Below are 23,784 nucleotides of genomic sequence, written 5' to 3'. Positions count from 1 at the left end.
CTTGGCGTATACCTTTGAAACTTTAAAACAATTGAATGTTGATGAACTCATACCTTATTAAAAAAAAGATATAAAAAAATACAATACATTAATACTGCACATTTCTTTGAATGATTCTGGCATGCTACACATTTTGTTGATTAAAATAAAGGTTTAAAAGTTATGAAATGAGAACATTATTTGAAAAATAAAGATTTTTTGACATTTAACTTTGAAGGATGAAAAACCTCACCTATACTAAACAACACCTATATTAAGCAACAGTAGAAACCTGCCTAAATAATCTTAGCTGTTCCTGTAGTGAAACTCCCAGGAAATCAAACTGACAGTGGAAAAAAGCGCAAATCTACTGCCTGATAACTTGGTTAAAATCATGACATCGTCAGTATAAAGATGCATTCTTTCTCTCCTGTGACAGATAGGGCTGTCCAGGATTATAAACATGTGTACAGTATATGGATATTGCACTTGTGTAAAAATGTCTGTGATATAACAATGATTATATGGTGGTTAAGCAATCATCCTTAATACTCCAGGGGTTACTATCACTGATGTTAATCAACCCCAGGATTATATCATAGTAAAACTGGAGGCAGTTCAGGAGAAAAACAAGAGGCCCAGAGGGCCTGTATTGGTCAGCTGGTTTGTAATGCCAAGTAATGTTCTGAATACAAGATCATTGTTTCTTTTCTGAAGGAATTTAAAATTTTACCTCTAAATTCCCTGTTGGCCCTATTCTTTCCGCTCCAGGGAGTTAGAGCCAAAATTTAAACAAATTCTGTTCCCCTTCCCCCAATAATGTTTCTGGCCATATTTGGTTACAATCAATGTAGAACTCTATGAAAAGTTGAAATTTTATAGGAAATGTTGACAAATGGATGGACGAACTCAGTGCCATGATATAAGCTCACTGGCCCTTCAGGCCAGGTGAGCTACCTTCAGGCCAGGTGAGCTAAAAGCTTACCAATCCTAGGCCTGTAGAGACTTACTTAGACGATTACAGAGAGAGTGACGTCCAACTTCAAAGTAACACAGTCAACCACAGTATACCATTACTCAATTCCTTTGATGAACATTAAATAATCAAATTACCTGTGTGTCCTGAATTGCCTTCAGTTTTCCTATGAGATAGTCCAGTGGGTAGATATAACGTAAGTGACTGTAACCCCTGCAATATCGAGGATGATGGTTTATGTAAACATGTAGTGATGAATCACATGCATTTCAGTTCTCTGCTGTAAAATAGCATACTCAAATCCTGGTAGAATAAAACAAAATAATTTCAGCAAAAAGGATCTTATAAATGATGTGAAATAAAAGAAAATTAATCTGTCATATTATGTAGAGTAATCTGTCATACATGGAGGTATGAAGATTAGGGAAAATCCTCCCTTAGAGTTACAAAATTCAGTAAAACCCTAATTAAGTAACACCTATACAAGCTCCATAATACATACACGTTGAGCGTAGAGATTCCATGATTGTCTATAAGATATAAAGCATAACCTGAAATATTTGTGTGCACTTCATCATTTTGAAAGGAAAATGGTCATTCTTTTCAAGGGTAGTAACCGTTTTTTTTTTAGACAAATAAATATAAATATGATTTGTAAGCCACTAAATGTCGGCGGGGAAGATTTTTTTGCCTGAGTGAGCTTTCCACCCTTTTTGGTGTATAGTCCGATGTAGAATATGATTTTACTGATTTTTGATTTTAGGCTAGTAAAACATCTAAAAAAGGTCTATGGGCACTCGGGTGGGCCCAAATTGATATAAACTATAACTAACATTCCTATGATGAAAACAATTTTACACAACATTTTAGGTTGTACTATAATACCAGACAAGATAGGCTACTACTTACATAGTGTTAAGACACATTTACTAATGGCTAACAAGCAATACATACCTACAAGAGCTATGCTGAAGAGCATTGATAAAAAAAGTCAAATTTCTATAACAAGAACTTTATAAATGATCCATCCGAGCAGATTCAATCACATTTGTCATTTCAAACACAGGTACTGTATTTAGCCAAAGACCCACTATAGACTACCGTAAATTGGGATATTTTAGCATCAGGAAAATTTGGATTAAAACAGATTAATGTACCACGAGTACAGAAAGATTTAAAGTATTTGGCCGACTTTTTCCTTCCACAACTTACATTTTGGTTCATTAATAAGCAACGTCTTTGTTAAAATTATCTAAGCACCCTGGGCGCTAATTACTGCGAATATGGTATGTCTGATTGGGTAAGCTCATAAAGTAACATACAAACAATCAATTGACTACACACCAAGAATGTAGAGATTATGCCAATGTTAGATTCAGTTATAACACAGTGATATTGACATGATCACCATGTCAAAGACGTATATTACATACATCCATGGATTATCGTTTGTGACGTTTAAGGTTTGGAACCAATTAATGCTTTAATATGTACAATAATTAAATAATTACAATTCATGATCAAACAATACATTTGCCTGCATCCATATTTCACTTAATTAATACAAACTCTTTGGCAAGATCAATGGTAATTAAACTAAGTATACAAATGATACAGAAAGAAATTCTAAAACAAAATTGAACTTACTATACATATAACACTGTGTAATATACATAATAAATAACTTCAACATTATTGGATAAAAATGACCTTCACAATGACCTTCACAAAGAACAAATGGCAGCCACATTATTTCCTAATATAAAAATTATTTTAGCAATTTTTCTAACATTCAATCATAACATGGATTAATTTTCTAGAAATATATGTTAATATATATATGTATTTACAAAACATTGCAATTTACCTTTTCTTCCCTGTAACTTCATTATGAATTGCTCCAGTCATGTAATGGAAAATTAGAATTCATGGGTGAAAAAGTAACAAATTATCCCCTAAAACTTTTTACAGAAATAATTACCATGGTGTATACAATAGAAATATCAAACCCTGCAGTTTCACCCAAATCAAAAAATGAAAAAAAAAAAAAAAAAAAAAAAAAAAAACATTTTAAATATAGAGAGTTCAAATAATTAAACAAAATCAATAGAAAAAAAATAGAATATATCATTTGTGTACATCCGCAACAACGTTTGTCCTTTTGTTACATCTTGTCTTACTTTGTTGAACCAGATACAATGTACTAAAAAAAAAATATATATATATATACAACTATAAAACAGTTTTTTTCTCCCTAGCGCTTTCTCGGCTCATGCCGGTCTTCAGGGGTTTGAATTCTTTTATTTGTAAAAACATGACGTCATAGTACAATGACGTCATAGTAAGATTACGTCATGACATGGTACATAAAGATATTGTGAATGGTTCTGGCAATCAGATAAAGATGTAAATACATTATTTCAAGAACTTAATAAGCTACATCCTGATATACAGTACACAATGGATTCTAGTACAGTAAAACTACCGTTTTTGGATATATCTGTACATAGTAAAAATGGTGAAATCACTACTGACTTGTATTGTAAAACCGACGGATTCGCATAACTATCTTGATTTTTATTCAAATCATGCAAGGCATGTAAAGCTAAATATCCCATTTAATTTAGCGTCCCGTCTTATCACAATCGTAAGTGATAAAACTATTTTAGCTGAACGCTTAGAGAACTTAGTTTTTTATCTGCGCAAACAGCATTATCCGCAAGAAGTTATAGATTATGGAGTTGAAAGAGCAAAAAAAGAAGGACCTATTCATTTAAGGAAATCGAATAAAGTGGAATCCAAAAGCAATATAATACCTTTTGTCAGTACTTTTAATCCAAACAACTACAATATTTTTCCAATTGTAAAAGGTTGTGAAGATTACATGAAAAATAGCGACAGAATGAAATTGATTTTATCTAACAAGAAAATAATAAATTGCAAGCGTCAGCCTAAAAACCTTAAACGTATTTTTATGTGCGTCAAAATTTGATTCGAAAATGCAAAATACTTCTGTCACTAAATGTATGCAAAAGCGTTGCAAAACATGTGATATTATTATAGAGTGTAAAAATTATACATTCAAAAATGGTTTTAATTTCAAAATTAAAAACTAATATGAATTGTACATCCAAAAATGTCATATACGCACTTATTTGTAGCAAATGCTCAGATTTTTATATTGGTCAGACAGGAATGGAATTGAGAAAGAGAGTTACATTACACCGACAACAAACCAAAACAGACCATCTCAGATATTTAACAGTAAACGAACATTGTCATATGTGTGCTAATGATAATTTTTTTATTTTACCAATATATCAAATGTCCAATTCAGATCTTTTAAAAAGAGAAAATAAAGATATGTATTTCATTCAACTTATGAAACCTGTGCTAAATTCAGAACGGGACAAAGGAACTTCATATTAGTTTTTATTTCGTCCTCATGTTTTTGTTATTTTCTTCCAGAACCATTCACAATATCTTTATGTACCATGTCATGACGTAATCTTACTATGACGTCATTGTACTATGACGTCATGTTTTACAAATAAAAGAATTCAAACCCCTGAAGACCGGCATGAGCCGAGAAAGCGCTAGGGAGAAAAAACTGTTTTATAGTTGTGTTTTTTTATGTATATGGAAACCATCACATGGACATTGTTCTTTTTTATTTATATATATATATATATATGAACACAAATTTACTGTAACACATAGATCTGACTAAAATGATATATAACACGAATAAGAAATAATTAAACATGACACAAAAGGACAGAGAAATTTAAAACTATGTAAATGCATTCATTTCATTTCTGTTGATTTATTATATAACCAAACACTGGTAGAGAGTGGACAGTATCCAGACATCGACTATCTATTACCCGGTATAATAAGTACTTAAGAGTTATCCCCCTTCGTCTTGTTACATTCTAGTCATGATCCCATATTTTATGCAGTCGAAGTGTACCAGAGTTATTCCCCTTGATTCGTTTTACCTCACAATAAATAAAACTTTTAAGAGTTAATTTCAGTTAAACCCAGTACAATAGGAATTGTAATCATATGCATATACCTTACTTAGGAGATTTACAAGATTTCAGACCCAAGGGACATCTTCCAAACATTACACTACATTTGTATACCGTAGTTCTGTACAGATATAGGAAGATTTAAAAAAGTTTTCAGACCCGGGGGACATCTTCCAAACATTACACTATACCGTAGGTCTGTACAGACATAAGGAGATTTATAAAGTTTTCAGACCCCGGGGACATCTTCCAAACATTTCACTATACTGTAGGTGTGTACAGACACAAGGAGATTTATAAAGTTCTCAGACCCAGGGGACATCTTCCAAACATTACACTATAATGTAGGTCTGTAGAGACATTATTTGATTTACAAAGTTTTCAGACCCGTGGGACATCTTCCAAACATTACACTATACCGTAGGTCTTTACAGACATAAGGAGATTTATAAAGTTTTTAGACTCCAGAGATCTTCCATAAATTACAATTACCATAGGTCTGTACAGACATAAGGAGATTTACAAAGTTTTCAGAACCAAGCGACATCTTCCAAACATTACACTATACCGTAGGTCTGTACAGACATAAGGAGATTTATAAAGTTTTCAGACTTCAGAGATTTTCCAAAAATTACAATTACCATAGGTCTGTACAGACATAAAGAGATTTACAAAGTTTTCTGACCCGGGGGACATCTTGCAAACATTACACTATACCGTAGGTCTGTACAGACATAAGGAGATTTACAAAGTTTCCAGACCCGGGGGACATCTTTCAAAAATTACACTTAACCGTAGGTCTGTACAGACATAAGGAGATTTACAAAGTTTCCAGACCCGGGGGACATCTTCCAAACATTACACTTTACCGTAGGTCTGTACAGACATAGGGAGATTTATAAAGTTTCCAGACCCGGGGGACATCTTCCAAACATATTACACTTTACCGTAGGTCTGTACAGACATAAGGAGATTTACAAAGTTTCCAGGCCCGGGGGACATCTTCCAAACATTACACTATACCATAGGTCTGTACAGACATAAGGAGATTTACAAAGTTTTCAGGCCCGGGGGACATCTTCCAAAACATTACACTTTACCGTAGGTCTGTACAGACATAAGGAGATTTACAAAGTTTCCAGACCTGGGGGGGACATCTTCCAAACATTACACTATGCTGTAGGTCTGAACAGACGGTGACCCAACCCTCACACACTGACAGAAGACTTTAGTCAGTGGGACAAAGCCTAGTAATAGGTGGACGTCAGTAATAAACTAGCAACTATCTAACAATATATCCCACATATAAAATACACTAAAACCCCTGGAACAGCAGGGGACCAGATCAATAGTTTGAGGAATACAGGGTATTCAACTCATCCGAGGTTGGTCATGATTGGTTATCGACAATCATATTGTCGGAAACTCTGAACAAGAGGCCCAGAGAGCCTGTATCGCTCACCTGGTTTGTAATGCTATGTAATGTTCTGAATATAAGTTCATTGTTTTTTTCTAAAGGAATTTGAATATTTACCTCTAATTCCCCTATTGTGTCCCACTCTTTCTGCTCCAGGGGGTCAAAGCCAAAATTTATACGAATTCTGTTAACATCAAGGATGTTTCTGGCCAAATTTGGTTACAATCCATGCAGAACTATAGGACAAGTAGCGATTTTTAGGATTTACCTCTATTTCCCCTATTGGGCCCCGCCCCTCCTGCCCCCAGGGGGGTCAGAGCCAAAATTTATACAAGTTTTGTTTCCCTTCCCCAAAGGATGTTTGTGGCCAAATTTGGTTACAATCAATGCAGAACTCTAGGACAAGTAGCCATTTATAGGATTTACCTCTATTACCCCTATTGGGCCCGCCCCTCCTACCCCCGGGGGTTCAGAGCCAAAATTTATACAAGTTCTGTTCCCCTTCCCCCAAGGATGTTTTCTGGCCAAATTTGGTTACAATCCATCCAGAACACTAGGATAAGTAGCGATTTATACGATTTACTTCTATTTCCCCTATTGGGCCTCGCCCCTCCTGCCACCGGGGGGTCAGAGTCAAAATTTATACAAGTTCTGTTCCCCTTCCCCCAAGGATGTTTCTGGCCAAATTTGGTTACAATCCATCCAGAACTCTAGGACAAGTAGCGATTTATAGGATTTACCTCTATTATCCCTATTGGGCCCCGCCCCCTCCTGCCCCACGGGGGTCAGGGTCACCATTTATGCAAAATCTGATCCCCTTCCCCTAAGGAAGTTTCTGGCCAAATTTGGTTGCAATCCATGCAGAACTCTAGGACAAGTAGCGTTTTATAGGATTTACCTCTATTACCCCTATTGGGCCCCGCCCCTCCTGCCCCAGGGGGGTCAGGGTCACCATTTATGCAAAATCTGATCCTCTTCCCCTAAGGAAGTTTCTGGCCAAATTTGGTTGCAATCCATGCTGAACTCTAGGACAAGTAGCGATTTATAGGATTTACCTCTTTTACCCCTATTGGGCCCTGCCCCTCCTGCCCCAGGGGGGTCAGGGTCACCATTTATGCAAAATCTGATCCCCTTCCCCTAAGGAAGTTTCTGACCAAATTTGGTTAAAATCCATGCAGAACTCTAGGACAAGTAGCGATTTAAAGGAAATGTTGACGGACGGACGACGGACGACGACGCGCCATGGCAATATCGGGCCAGGTGAGCTAAAAATTGAAAAAAAATTGAAATTGAAAGAAAAAAACATGTATTACATAAAAAATGAGAGTTTGAAAATTTTTCAAGGGCCAAACACCTGTTCGAGAAATACATGGTTTATTATTGTGTTTGATGAATCGGGGACATATTTCTATTCGTAAAATAAGGGGTATTCGATGAATAGCTGTTCGAGCTATCCAGGGTTTTATTACATGAAATATACACGGTTTGGGACCTTGTGATCAGTTGATGAATGAGGGGTATTCGAGGAATGTGGGTTCGAGTTAGAGGGGTATATAGTGTATGTCTTACATCAAAAATGTTTGTCAAAGTCTTTAAAAGGTTTCACGTTTCAGAAATGAAGTGACAACCATCTAGAACAAGTGATACAGTCCAAATATCCCAAAATTTAGTGAATTTTTCAAAAAGTCAATCTCAAAACTTTTAAAAGGATTTTGTTGTGGCCAACTTGTTGGCATTTTACACCAAACAAGTACTGGCTACACATTATGTAAAGTAAAACCTGTCTTAGTGACCACCGCTGTATTGACCGATCGCCAGGTGTAATATAGCCACGCCTTGCGCTCACAAACGCACATGTTTCTATTCAATGTCGGAGCAAACATCGTAGCACACACAATACAAAATGCAAAGTCACGTGCGGTTTGATTGACAGCTGGCTATCTGTCATTAAGACCACTATTTATGAAGCCCAATTTCTTAAGGTCTAAAATGGTCATTTATAACCCAACTTGACCAGTGTATAAAGACCACTAGGGTATAGAGATTGTGTTTCGACAGGTTGTACATATTTTGTCTTGTCTACACCAATTATGCAGTCAAATTTAAAGTTATATGTGCCGTAACTGGCCGAAAATTTTGACATGTTATTTTTTCTTCAATTATCCATTTAAAACCATAAGTTTTAATGAATAAAGCTGTTAAAATCATTCAAATGGACAGACAAACATATATGATGCCTTATAAACGTTAGTTAGAACACAGAGGTTACCACTGTGAAATTCTTGTTTTTAAGCCTTATACATGTTTTGATGAAAACATACCTTCTGAAATCACTTTTCAATTATTAAGAATACTGTACAAATGTGAAATGAAATTGTAGACAGCAATATGGCTTCATGGTCTGACCGTATGTACTCATTTCACTACACTGAAGATGTTAATACATAACGATTTTTAGCAGTACTGCCAAAAATCATTTTCAGCTCTTATTTGTACATGTAAATTAAAACCTGTGGATTGAAAGTATTGTAATTCTCAAAATGTTGGTAACTTTTGGTGTTGAATAACATATTAAAAGCTTGTCTTGATTCGTGAGTATGAAAAATACGTCACATATAACTTTAACACTATAACAATTTGTCATGTACTTGTTAGTCAGTATGGAAACCATTTGTTTCAATTGATTCACTTGAGGAAGAAGCACTTTTTCTGTCACGACCGACGTACGTGTCCATGAATGAAGAGGCACCAAAAAACTTCTTTACTTCTATAAAGGCATCCACTGGCAATATCCTATAAAACATAATACATAATAAGTTATATAACAAGGCATCCACTGGCAATATCCTATAAAACATAATACATAATAAACATAAGTTATATAACTCTTCTGCTTTGGTGATTAACTTGATAGATATCTACATGAAAACAAGAGGCCCATGGGCCTTAACGGTCATCTGACTATTATTACAATACAACATAGTCGTTTAAAGATTTTAGCCTATTTGACCCCTGTGACCTTGATTGAAGATCAAGGTCATTCATTTGAACAAACTTGGTAGCCCTTTATCCCAGCATGTTACAGGCCCAATATCAGTACCCTGGGCCTTTCCGTTATTGAGAAGAAGTTGTTTGAATGAAATGTTTACGCACAGCATTAAGCGCATGGGGCACGGCGCATGATGACGGAAGTTGCATGATGACAAAATATGTATCTGTTCAAAACTTGAAATATTTCCATCTCATATGCTATCTTTTAATATTTAAACACGCTAAAACAAGACAAGTACATGGCTTCTCAGTTAAGCTGTTGAACATTTCGCTTAACCGCTTTCTCCCATATTGCAATACCTGAAAGTTGACTGGTATGGAGTAAAGATTTTGAGACTTTGTTATTTTGGCAATGAACCCCCCCTCAACTTGTTAACAGGAGGTCCAGAGGGCCTGTATCGCTCACCTGGTTATTGTAATGCCATGTAATGTTCTGAATACAGGATCATTGTTTCTTTTCTGAAGGAATTTACAGATTTATCTCTAATTTCCCTATCATGACCTACTCTCTGCTCCAGGGGATCAGAGCCAAAATTTATACAAATTCTGTTACCCTTCCACAGAGGATATTCCTGGCCAAATTTGGTTACAATCTAAACCATACAGAACTTTTATCAAGTCCTATATATGAAGTAGCAATTTAAAAGATTTACTTCTATTTATTTAATGGGCTTTGCCCCTCCTGCTCCCAGGAGATCAGAGCTAAAATTTAAACAAACTCTGTTCCCCGTCCCCCAAGGATGTTTTTGGCCAAATTTGGTTACAATCCATGCAAAACTCTATGACAAGTAGCAATTTAGATGATTTACCTCTATTTCCCCTATTTGGCCCCGCCCCTCCTGCCCCCGGTAGGTCAGAGTCAAAATTTTTACAAACTCAGTTCCCCTTCCCTAAAGGATGTTTCTGGCCAAATTTGGTTACAATCCATGCAGAACTCTATGACAAGAAGCGATTTAAATGGTTTACCTCTGTTTCCCCTATTGGGCCCTGCCCCTTCTGACCCCGCTGGGGTCAAAGTCTGTTTCCCTTTTTCCCCCAAGGATGTTTCTGGTCAAATTTGGTTACATTCCATTTAGAACCCTATGACTAGTAGCGGTTTAAAGAAAAATGTTGACTGCAGGCAGAAGGACGGCAGACGCCGCGGCATGACATAAGCTTTTGGCCAGGTGAGCTAAAAAGAGGCCCAAAGGGCCTTAACGGTCATCTGACTACCTTGGCAATAGTAAAATTAATTTCATATGGTGTCACTTTGTCAGGACCATGTCAGGATCATTTTCCATTTCCTTCAACAAATCTTATTTCAAACAAGAGGCCCAAGGGCCTTAACATGTAGGAAATTAATCAGATATAGTGTCATGGTAACCTTCTTCGATTTGGGATCAACCAGAGATGTAACAATACTTTGTCGAACCATGTCAGGATCATCTCATGCAGATGAAGTTGCAGCCAAATCACAAAGGTAGAACTTGAGAAGAAGTTCAAAATGTGTTTTCAAGATGGCGGCTGTGGCGGCCATCTTGGATTTCGGATCGACCCGAAAAATAACAACACTTTGTCAGGACCATGTCAGGATCATTTCATGCAAGTTTCAGCCAAATCGCACTAAACGACAACCGTCAGGACATTTCATACAAGTTTCAGCTTCGAACTTGAGAAGAAGTTCAAAATGTCTTTTCAAGATGGCGACTGACTGTGGCGGCCATCTTGGATTTCGGATCGACCCGAAAAATAACAACACTTTGTCGGGACCATGTCAGGATCATTTCATGCAAGTTTCAGCCAAATCGCACCGGTAGAACTTGAGAAGAAGTTCAAAATGTGAAAAGTTAACGCACGGCGCACGGCGCACGGCGGACGACGACGGACGAAACATGACGACTATAGGTCATCCTGACCCTTCGGGTCAGATGAGCTAAAAATGGTACACACAATTTACGTGTAGAGGGATTTTTGCCATAAATAGCGTAAGTTTCACCCTTGTGTAAATGTTCACATTTACAGTAATGATTTACCATAAGTGTACCATGGGCTCATCAAATTCAAGTTTAGAGAAGCTGAGTGTATTTCATCCTATGGTTTAACTCACTCACCCCAGAAGACACATTTGAACTCTTCTGATTTAAGGTTGGAACAGTCCACTATGAATTTTCAGGGATGAATGAGTTAAAGAGTGATATATGTGGTTTGTCTTTTGAACATTAATCAATACCATTGCATTAACCAATCAGAGCTGCACTTACATCTTTAATGTGGATAGGAAGTAGACCGAGCGTGGGATACAAATCATTTTCTGATTGGTAAGAATGGCCTGCATCATCCGGTCCACAGTATGTCGTGTTTCAAGTGCTGGTAGTAGCCATGGAAATCTGTTAAAATAGAAATTTATAAAAAAATTATTTGAGGAGAATGTCACAAAAAAAGCAGTTGGAAAAACAACAGTAATACCTAGAAGGGAATATAGTTCTGATAGAATAGTCAATACTCTATTCTGATTCAAAGACGGGTGAACAGATGAACAAGTTAAAAGTCCATTCTAAGGCCTCTGAATAAGACCTATGGAGTGAAATGAAGGCACTTAATTCTGATAAACAACTGACTAAAAGTTTTATTTATAATAAGGAAATCAACCCAAGCTGCATGGCATTACTCAATACCGTATTTGATCCAATAAGCATCCCCTCCCTATCATTTACTTCATTTTTTTTAAGTACCCTGGGTGCTTAATGGGTCGAATACGGTATATATATATATTTAAAAAAAAAAAAAATGTAATCAAAATTGAAATATATAGCTATGGAGAAACAAGAGGCCCATGGGCCTTAACGGTCACCTGAGTTCATATACAGAATGAAACAAAGACATATAACCACTATATATTGGCCCATCAGGCCCTTGAAGTCAGTTAGTGATTTTATAAATTTGACTTTTTAACTTATGAAGAGTATTTGGTTCCATCAAATCTGTGAATTCAGAAGAAAGATTTTTTAAATGTTATCCATTTTGACCCCTTTTGGCCCCGGCCCTCCAGCCTCTGGGGATCGGCCAGGACCAATATGGATATCATGTTAAAATGCTATTTCGGGATGATAATTCCGACTCAGTTTGACTTATTTCCTATGAAAAATAAGCAATTAATGTTCATAAATGTGTTTTTCCTATATAAACAATAGTAAATTTGACTCCCTCTCCTGGGGGAAACACAAGACCCTAGGGGCTTTAAATTCACAAATTTTGTAAAGGCCGTCCAATCTATAAAGAGTATTTGATTCTACCAGTTCCAGAATTTCAGTAGAAGATTTTTGAAGTTTTAGCCTATTTGACCCCTTATGGCCCCACCACTAAGGCCCCTGGGGGTCAGTAATGGAAAATTTGTTAATAGGATTCAATGACCATCTCATAGGGATAATTCTGATAACATTTGACTAATTTCCTATTATAAATGATCAAATAATGCTCAAAAATGTGTCTTCCCTTAATAAACTATAGCAAACTTAACCCCCTCCCCAGGAGGAAAACCCAAGACCCCAGGGTCACATAATTCACAATTTTTGTAGAGGGCCTTAAGATCTTCCAATATATGAAGATTATTTGGTTCCATCAAATCTGTGAATTCAGAAGAAGATTTTTGAAATTTTAGCCAATTTTATCCCTTTTGGCCCCTCCCACAGCCCCCTGGGGGGTGGGGGTCATATAATTCACAATTTTAATTGGCCTTATGCCTTCGAAGGTTTGTGCAAAATTTCATTGAAATTGCTTCAGCGGTTTTGGAGAAGAAGTCGAAAATGTAAATTGTTTACGGACACACGAAGGACAACAAACGACGGACGACGACGGACAGAGGGTAATTAGAAGAGATCACTTTAGACTTTGTATCAGGTGACCTACAAATTAATATCTGGACATTGATGAAAAGGAAATTCTGCAAGCAGGAACAAAACACAATTAATCCATTTTGATTAAACTTAGAAGAAGAGATCACATCTTGATATCAACCACGTTCGTATTGATTTTCTAACAATGCATGCTTGACAACTACCAGATTCACATCATTAAATTATGTCCGTTGATTCTAATTAGATATATCAATTATACTAATGTTCTTAAATTACATTGAATGTTATAGAAACATACTTTAATGAAGGAAATATGACATTGATCTTCAACAAAAATGCTCAACAGTCTTCAATAGCTACATCATTTTTGTTGTAAAATGTACAAGAAGATCGAATTTCCTATAGCCACTCTGTACAATGCCCATTAGCTTAATCAGACCACTTCCTAGGAATCCCAAATTGCCAATTTTAACACTTAAGTTACAAACCTTATCTAAATATATGATCACTCAAGGGAGTAACTGCCTGCCTATCTACACATGGTCTCCAACACGGCTGCCAAGTGTCATTGAAATAAGCAAGTGTCATTGAAATAAGTTGATCTGTTCGTCTAGCAAGAGTGTTCGAGACATTTTTTTTCTACAGACAAGCTGATACCAGTACATCTATTACTCCCCCCTCCACCCTCCACAACATTACTGAGTTGTTTTCACTTTCATTTCGTAAGGTTAAATATTATTCTGATTAAAATATATTACGATATATAAAGAGTTTCAAGCCCCTGTGTCTAATGGTGAGTAGAATTCATACATTGTAGTACTATTAGTACAAGTTTTAACAAGTGGGTCAGTTAGAAAAATATACAAAAAAGTCACCCTAAATTTATAAATGATAGACATGTCTAGATAAGTCTAGGTATCTAGATAAAATGAAAAAAATGACAGAAGAAAGTTGTTTAAAGCCCCCTCATCTGATAAGGCGAAACAAAAAATATATCTGTTTATAGGGTTACTTGATCGACCCTAATTTTTTACCCCTGACCCTAATTTTTTTTCCACTTTTCTACGAAAAAAAATTTAAAGGTCGCAATTTCGAGCTCAGACTAGTGAAAGACACTAAAAAAAACAACAACACATGCCCACCTACTGACCCTAATTTTTTTTCCACTTTTCTACGAAAAAAAAATTAAAGGTCGCAATTTCGAGCTCAGACTAGTGAAAGACACTAAAAAAAACAACAACACATGCCCACCTACTGACCCTATTTTTTTTTGCCAATTTAACCCTAAACAGACATATTATTTTTTTTTGCCTTATAGGATTGTACCTATATACAGACAACCTTTAATTGGGGGGAAAAATTGGATAGGACAGGCCATTTCAACCTCAGTGGCTGTAAATAGTGGACAATAGATGACCAGCTGTCCCACTGTCTGGTCAGTTTGTGTGGTCCAAAATGATACATTAATATACTCCAGTGACCATGGCTGGTCAAGTTACACGTTTGTCTACAGTTACAGCCTGAATATGAACTTTAAACTGGCCTTGAATGTAATTTAGACAGAAGCGTGTCCTAGAAATACATTTATTTACTAGCATTTCTGTTTCAATCTATATTTTTAAATTAGACCAAATAAAACAAGCAAATTCGTAGAATCTATTTCCCCTGCTTTCGTTAATCAAAGGCCCATAATTCCATCGAATAGGGTCCAATGAAAGTGCCAATCAAACTTGGCCAGGGCCCCGGAGACATTTAACCATGTTATCAAGTTTTGAGAAAATCAGGTAATATTTGTGAGAGTTATTGAATGGAAACAGAAGAAAATAGCATTTTTTGTTAATCAGAGAGACATAACTCAGCCAAATAGGGTCAAACCAAAGTCCCCATTGAACTTGGCAAAGTCCCTGAGACATTTAATCCTGGCAAAGTCCCTGAGACATTTAATCCTGTTACCAAGTTTCAAGAAAATCAGGTATATTTGCGAGAGTTATTGAATGGAAACATCCAAAAATGGTGTTTTTTTGTTAAACAAAGGGCTGTATTGCTGATCAAACTTGGCCAAGGCCCCAAGACATTTAACCATGTTACCAAGTTCAAGAAAATCCGGTAATATTTGCAAGAGTTATTAAATGGAAACAGACAAAATGGTGTTTTTCGTTAATCAAATGGCCATAGCTCTGCTAAATAGGACCCAAGAAAGTGCCAACCAAACTCATTCTAGCCCTTGGCACATTTAATCATGTTACCAAGTTCCAAAACAATCGCTAAAGATTTGTGGCAGTTATTGCACGAAACCAAGCGTTACAGACAGACAGACCCAAATTAATATGTACCGTTTCAGTGAAAGCAGGTGATAATAACACATTGCATTCAATTATAGATTTTACCTTACAAACAGATACAACATAAAAATTAATATCTCCACAATGCTATATTGTGTATATACTCGTGTAAGGGAAATGTTTAGATAAGGAAACTTGGATGTATAGCTGCAGTATATATTCTGGGGGGTTATAAACAATTTGGCTTTGATGTATAGCCAAACTGTCCTACAGATAGCTCAGTTGAAAGATGTCAGAAATATATCTATATCTTATAGATACAAATTAACTATCTGGTAGAACAATGGTATGGTAACACATTCTCACCCCCATCCCACTACTTCTTGAAATCCAGATGTCTGCTGAATAGGTTCATCTGACTGACCAAATGGCTTTAATACTTGTACATGACCTTTTCTGGCATTCATCTACAGTAAGAAATATATGAACTGCCTGAAACTGATTCATCCCTGAAGACACATTTAGACTCTTCTAAATCAATGACTTGACCAGTCCATTAAGAGATTTTAGGGTTGAATGAGTTAATAATAGGGGCCCTCCTCCCCTAAACAGTGGTCAATCTCAACATCAGATCAGTGTAGTTCTAACACCAATGAACCCTTCAGTCCTATAGCCATGTAACTGGTAAAGGCCAAACAAGTTCATTGTATCACCAATGTAATGATGATATTATGATAAAGGTAATCATGTTAAAGAAATCTTGAAAACTAAAATACAGGAAATAATTTTCAATTAGAGAAACTGAAAACTTTTACACACAAATATCCAAGCTTACATGGGGAGGGCTTTCACTGTCCATCTTGGTCACTCTAATTGTTGGCATTAGGTTATCAACTTGGCTACGTCAGTCATAGGGGAAGTCTACCGTAAATTGGGACAGTTGGTATCATTTTTAGTTAAAAAAATAGTCATGCAATAAGAAGAATTATTCTGAAAAATATTGTTGATAAATAAATTATCAAAGCCAAAATTTATACAAACTCTACTTCCCTTCTCCAAAGGATGTTTCTGACCAAAATTTGGTAACAATCCAAGCAGAACTCAATGATTAGTAACAATATAAGGTTTAAACTCTATTTCCCCAAATGAGCCTATTCCCTCCTCCCCCAGGGGGTTAGAGCCAAAATTTATACAAACCTTGTTCCCCTTCCCCAAGGAAGTATCAGGACAAATTTGGTTACAAGCTATATGCAGAACTCTATGACTAGCAGCGATTTAAAGGAAATGTTAATGGGCGGACAGACGGACGATGGGCGGACAGACGGACGATGGACACTGCGCAATGACATAAGGTCAATGGCCCTTCCAGCCAGGTGAGCTAAAAAAAGAGAAATATTTTAAGGTGGAAAATGGGAGAAGAGATTAGCATGATTGTACAAGTAATTTGTGGTAAATCGCTGGCCACAGGTACAAAACAGTTTTCTTTGTCTTGTATTTTCTATTGTTAATTAATTCTATATCACATGACTGTTTAATTGATGTGTCATGATAAAACGCCAGAGTCATTACTACTTTGTATCCTACAAACATGCATGGGTTCCTGAGTTATCCGGAGCATACTTCTTTGACCCCTGTCACCGGATTAATTCAGAGCTGTATGAGAATATTGCATGTTGATCTTTAATTATGTGTTTAACTAATCAGATCACAGACAGCTATCCTATTATTGCCTGTCAGGTATTATAACGCATACTGGCATAGTTTCTTCACGTGAATATTCAGGCGAATTTCACGTGAACAATGATAAAGTAGTGAATTTTACATGAAATTCTCAAGAAATTACATGTGAAATTTGTGTTAATTTTGTTCATTTTCATTTAATTTTAGAATATTTTCATGTGAAATTCACTTTTTTTGTGCCAGATTAAACCTGAAATTCATGTGAAGCAATTTTCGCTAAGTAGTTATTGCTGTAAAAGTTATATAGGTTTCTAAACTTGCTTTTTGTTTAATGGCTATATCGAATTTGCATATTACAGAGTTATCTGCACTTGTGGGTAGGTATTGATTGTGACGTCATGTGTTTGCGAGCGTAACGTCATACGTTTCGGAGAAAACGACATGAATTGCGCTCACAACATAATGACTTAACAATCGATATCTATGGGCAAGGGAGCTAACTCTGTTTTATGCAAAGATGGAATATTTGTCTATCAGGGGGGGGGGGATGGACGCTAAATATATATATATAGGGACAAGGGGCGCTTATTGGGTACAGTATATATTTAAAGATGCTCCACCGCTGACAAACGGTATTTTTTCTCTATCAAATGCAAGAGCAGGCGATTCAGTATTTGTCTTCGGTTACAAAAGTTACTTAATTTACACCATTACCACTATTGAAAAGTTTGAGCTTCTTATTTCACTTCAAGATGAAAATACCAAAAATAATTTTTTGCATCCTGAAAATTATTGAATGAAGTACTGATTGCGCATGCACCAAAAGCAAAATAAGTCATATCGTATTATGTTTTGTGTTAATTAGACATACCTATACACGATTAAACACCAATTATAGTTCAAATAATGAGTATCGTTTATGGTCCGTCGGCGGTGGAGCATCTTTAAAGTGCCTATCTATTTACTTTACTATATGGAATGAAGTACTGATTGTGCATGCACCAAAGGCAAAATAAATTATTTTATATTATTGTTTGTGTTAATTAGACATATATATACACGATTAAACACCTATTATTGTTCAAATGATGAATATCACTTATGCTCTGTCGGTGGTGAAGAATATTTTTAACCAATCAGCCAAGATTTTGTTATGATACCATTTACATGTTCCTTCATTTTACCTACCAATTTACATGAGGTACTGACATTATCTATTAAGCATACAAAAGCAGTAGTTTATAATCATCTGTTCTTTGAGTGGTCCACATCACAGATTAACACTGTGTCTGTCATATTTTGCTTGTTGCTAATCACCAAAACATATTAGAGGAATATCTGTTTACTTTCACAGAAATGATATTCTATTGTTTAACAAACAGTGCCATGTACGCTATATGTCACACACCCTAATGAAGCTAAGATAGACGTTTCTGGTTCCGGGTACACAGACTTTGTATGTAGACTCGAACATATATTAAACTATAGGTGAATCAGAGGCGGTCTCAATTAGAATTTTTGTTATGTCAAGATAGTGAAATGTTCTTATTTTTTGTATGGTATCAATATGACAACTTCCAAAATGTCCTGTATATCTTTTATTATAGTTGAGCGCTTAATTTCATAGGCTGCACCTTTACTCACAGAAAATACAAGTTAAAAATGTTAAATATTTTTAAATAACTTTGAATAAATATTCAGCCATCCAAAGATGAGGATGAGACATATTCTGTCAATACCTTATTGTGTCATTTTCTCTGATTAAACAGAGCTTGCTGTCATTTAATTATATAGAGATATTAGGGTTGAGTGAGCAGTGAAAATTTGTTTTTATAGTTGCGGGGAGTATGTGTCAGATCCATATTGTTTACAGAAAGAAAACAAACATAATATCAAGGATGTACCTGGTTTAGGATGTAAGTTGGAGTACCCAGAGAAAAACTACAGTCCTGGGCCCAGCTGCAAACATATTCATTATCTAAAGAAACTTAACAGTTTTCCTTAACTTAAAATTCTCCATAGAACAGCATTGCAGAAGTTCAGAAAAACAATTGTAAAGTAAGAACATTAATTTCAAGTTGAAAAATTTGCTTAAGTTAAGGAAAAAGAAACGGGATGTTCATGAAACGGAATCGCACTGTCAGTGCCATGGCCTGTGTATTTAAGTTTGCATGAACCCAAAATACAACAGTGGCTGTATTAGGCCCAGTGAATCTCCCCATCTTTATAAGATTGTGCACCTCAAAGTTAATACAGACCTTAAACACATATAAATTCCATTGGTTTCGTTTTTTGAGCTTTCAATAAAATGGATTTAGGGATTGCTTAGTGCAACATGGTACTATTAAAGGCACTCATACTTTCTTCAATAACAGGACCTTTATTGGGTCGCTTATGATAATAGTAAAATGTCAAAACACCTTTAACACTAGCTCGGCCACCATGACCCACATCTAAATAAAAGACATCAAGTTTGAGTTTGACCTAGTCATAAGGTTCAAAAAACACTTCTTTTTCAGTCAAATTGTCAAACACCATATTTATAGCCTATGTATAGACTCATTTTAATGAGATATTAATATTAAAAAACACCTTTTTGGTGATACATAATAGCTGAACCCTACAGGGACAACAAAAGTAGTTAATACCCAGTCACTGAATAGTATTCAGGGCATGACATTTTTAGTTGTAAACACCAAGATGAAATTCTCGGTCAGTTGTGCTCATTCCAGCCAGCAGGGGTATTATTGTCAAATCTCTTTCTTCCCATTGTTGTCATTCAATCGAGTGTAAAACGGTTATTTTCAGAATATAGCAGACATCTGAACTCTCCGCGGTAAACAAAACATGTCAAAATATGGAGGGTTGTTTTTTCTTTTTTATTATTTCTACACTTCTCTAGAAATGACAGGTGTGGGCTTGTGACAATGACCTCCAGGTTTTCTAGGTCTCAGGGTCCAGTTTCATCAACATTCCAAAAATTTAAGGAAATCCTTAGAGATGCTCCACCTCCGACAGAGCATAAATGACATTCATCATTTGAACAATAATTGGTGTTTAATCGTGTTTATATGTCTAATTAACACAAAAAATATAATAAAATAATTGATTTTGCCTGTGGTGCATGTGCAATCAGTATTTCGTAACATATAGGATATAGTGACACGGAATTTTTTTGCAATGCAATTAATTATTTTTCATATTTTTAACTTGAAGTAAAATTAGAAGCTCAATATTTTCAATGGTGGTAATGGTGTAAAGTAAGTAACTTTTGCAACAGAAGAAAAATACTAAATCGTCTGCTCCTGTTTTTGATAGTGAAAAAATACCAATTGTCAGCGGTAATTCTCCTTAGGAAAGCATTACAGAAGGAAGGCTACTCGTTTCTATAGATATTTTTATGTTAAGAAATAACTTATATAAAATTTTCCATAGGAAACACCCTTTTCCCTAAACTACTGTAATGCTTTTTTTGAGGATCAAGATTTCTATATATATAATCCTAACTAAATTTCCCACAGACAATGCATTACCGTATTCGTCCTAATTACCGCCTAGGGTGCTTAAATAATTATAACAAATGGGAGCACTTATTAATCAACCAAAATGTAAGTTGTGGACAAAAAACCAGACATGCTTTAAGTCCTTCTGAAAGAGTTCAAATTTGGCTGATATTTTTCGTCCACAACTTACATACTAATAAGACCCCCCCCCCCCTCCCCTTTGTTACAAGCGCTCTAGGTGGTGGATACCGTAGTATGCAATGTGTTGAGGTACAAATTCTGATGCCCCACCTGCTAGACAGACAGTAAATATTAAATGATTCCCATGAGAAAGTTAAAATTTTCAAATATTGATATTTGAGTTACACTTATGTTACAAAGTACAAACTATTAGATACACAGGTATATTTTATATTTTTAACGAAAATTGAAATCAATTTTGTCTTTTATATCCTATTTGATCCTATAAACTCAAAACTGAAATATATTTACATACATTTTAATTACGTGTGATTTTTATCATGCACGAAAACTTCACCAAACAAGAACACATTTAAAGTGTTATGCCAATATTTTGAAGTAAGTACATATTCTAAATAACTGATCATTCACTCCTGAAGACACAATTGGACTCTTCTTTTTAAAAGACAGGAACAGTCCATTATTGAATTCGAGGGATGAATGGGTTAAACAGTTCTTTTCCTGCCACCAAAACTGATCTGCTTACTATTATACCCAAGATATTTAAATGAGACAGTTTTTGACAATTTTAAAAACCTGCTTAAAATCGACAACATACAGACTTTTAGTAATAAATGTGAATTCATACCTAAAATCAAGCTTGTTGATATCAGAACATCATTTATTTTTCCAATTCTGTCTATCTCCACTTGAAATTACCTGATGAGAAAACTTCAGTGCATTATATCTATCAAACAGAAAATTGGTTCCCAAGGTTACAGAATGAAAAGCCTTGTTAGCTTTGTCATATCTACCAAACAGAACATTGGTTTCCAATGTTACAAATTGGAAAGTCTTGTCAGTTTTGTGCTTTAAGGTGTTTTAAATTCTAAATAAATAGAAAATTTTGTCAGCTTTCTTACTTAAATTCTAAACTTCCAGGAAGAGAGAGATAAAGCATTTTCAGATTTGTTTGTTTTCCCTCTAAGAAATACACATCTGTGACAACTGGATTAGGATTCTTTAGCAAATATGAAGAAAGCTTTCAATGTGTCTGTTATAGAGTCATTTTGGTTTGTCATTTTCTGAAAAGGTAATCAAATTTTCGAACAATCCCTAGTCTCAATGATATAAATCCACTTTTAATATTTTCAGAGCACTCATGAGCACCATTCGTATTTGTTCAAGCTAACACGTTCCTCCAACAATGACTATAAATATATTTTTCCAATTTATTTTGACGTGTTTATAGCAGAAATAAAGATAAAAGAAAATGCGTTTCTCCAGAAGAGCTCAAGGCTCCCTCAAAGTTTACACAGGAAATCCTTTCCTGCTGCTACTAAATTTGTTGAAATAATTGAATTGACTTTTGAAATACTTCTATCGTTGCTGTATGTATGTAACACGGAAAAGCAAAGAAATATTGTAAGTGAACTTTCAGCTTTTCTGATCTAACTTTGGTTAAGATGTCTGAAATTCTATAACCTCTCTCCACCTCTGGGCAGACTGTTGGTCAAGCAGTCAAGGATTTTGAAATTCCATACCATTTATTAATTAAGCCCTTCATCTCTCGGCCACATTGGCCAAGTGGTTTAAGGTGTCTGACATTCCACCACCACGTAGGCCTCTACCTCTGGGCTAACATTTCAATGATTAAGATTCCAGATACTACAATTTGCCTTCTTTTTTTAATGATTTTAAAATCCTACAATGACATGACATATCCACCTCGAGCTCTAGGTTGACATTTGAAATTTCCAACATTCCAACTAGCCGCCCTCCACTTTAAAGAATATAAAAATTCTACCATGACATGACTTTCACCTCTGCCATGATGTGTTTCAAACCCCACTAAAATAACATATGATTGTAATTCTCCCGAATCCAGACAAATTGATATGATGTACTGTGATATAAATTCACCCCTTATATTTCATAATGGACGCTTCAGGTCATGGATTAAGGAGAGTTCATATGTTAATTCTGGGTATATATGAGCATGTGTCCAGAAATGATTCAAGGTGATAAAGGTTGATCAAGTGTCTTTATATAAATAATAATCCCCTATAAAATCAATGGTCGGGGGTGGGAGTGGGTGGAGGTATCAAATTTTTAAATAGATACATTCTGAAACTCAAATGTTCATAACAGTGACTTTGACCTTCAACCATTTGTTTACTATTTCTTTAATCCCCTAGCTATGCTCGGACGATACTAACTGTGTACAAGGTTCATTTTGGGGTGAAGCATATGCATGTGAATTATATACATTATATATTAAGTGACTGGTTGGGCTACTGTCTGCTGTCACTGGGTAGCTGCGAGATACTGGACATCATAATGTATTTTGTGTTGAAGACTTGACCGGTCTCGTTTTTTTAAATGCATGAAATATTCATCCGGGTAAGCATTCTATGGGGATCAAAATTTTAAAGGACACCTGTATTTAATAATGTGTCGGTTCCGATACAGCAATGTGCTGTCATATTGCTGTATCATTCAAATATTAAAACATACTGTTTTTCACTCCTTAATTATGACAGAACAAATCTGTTAAAGGTCATTTGATATACCATCAAAGCAAAGGATTTTTGTAGCATATTCTATTAATAGGAAGGGTGACACTTCCGAGTCACTTAGATACACCGGAAATACATTTGTGTAACCATGAATACAAGTTAGCAGAGCACATGACTCGCAAACAACTACTTTGTTCAAAATGTGTTTTAGTTTTCACAGTATCAGTAACAATTTTTTCATGAAAAATATTGTCAATATGTATCGTGTATTGTTTCAGTGTTATGCCAATACGTGTTGTATTGCGTCGGCTGTTCCAATACCCAGCCCTA

The 23,784-nt window shown here is 35.5% G+C and overlaps 1 protein-coding gene across 1 annotated transcript in view; it reads right to left on the bottom strand.

The window, feature by feature from the left end:
• Positions 1-7,636: 7,636 nt before the first annotated feature.
• Positions 7,637-23,784, bottom strand: part of LOC138309743 (epidermal retinol dehydrogenase 2-like) — a 31,946-nt gene continuing 15,798 nt past the window's right edge. The window contains exons 4-5 of the mRNA XM_069250963.1: positions 11,698-11,823; positions 7,637-9,199 (exon numbers count right to left, since the gene is read on the bottom strand). Of these exons, the coding sequence (XP_069107064.1) occupies positions 9,058-9,199; positions 11,698-11,823 (268 nt within the window). The 3' untranslated portion in view covers positions 7,637-9,057. The remainder of the gene's footprint in view (positions 9,200-11,697; positions 11,824-23,784) is intronic.

Source organism: Argopecten irradians, chromosome 15 (genome assembly GCF_041381155.1).
Source record: "Argopecten irradians isolate NY chromosome 15, Ai_NY, whole genome shotgun sequence".
Classification (NCBI taxonomy): Eukaryota; Metazoa; Mollusca; class Bivalvia; order Pectinida; family Pectinidae; genus Argopecten; species Argopecten irradians.
Note: the sequence above shows the minus strand (reverse complement) of the source record. Positions and strands in the feature narration are given on the sequence as shown.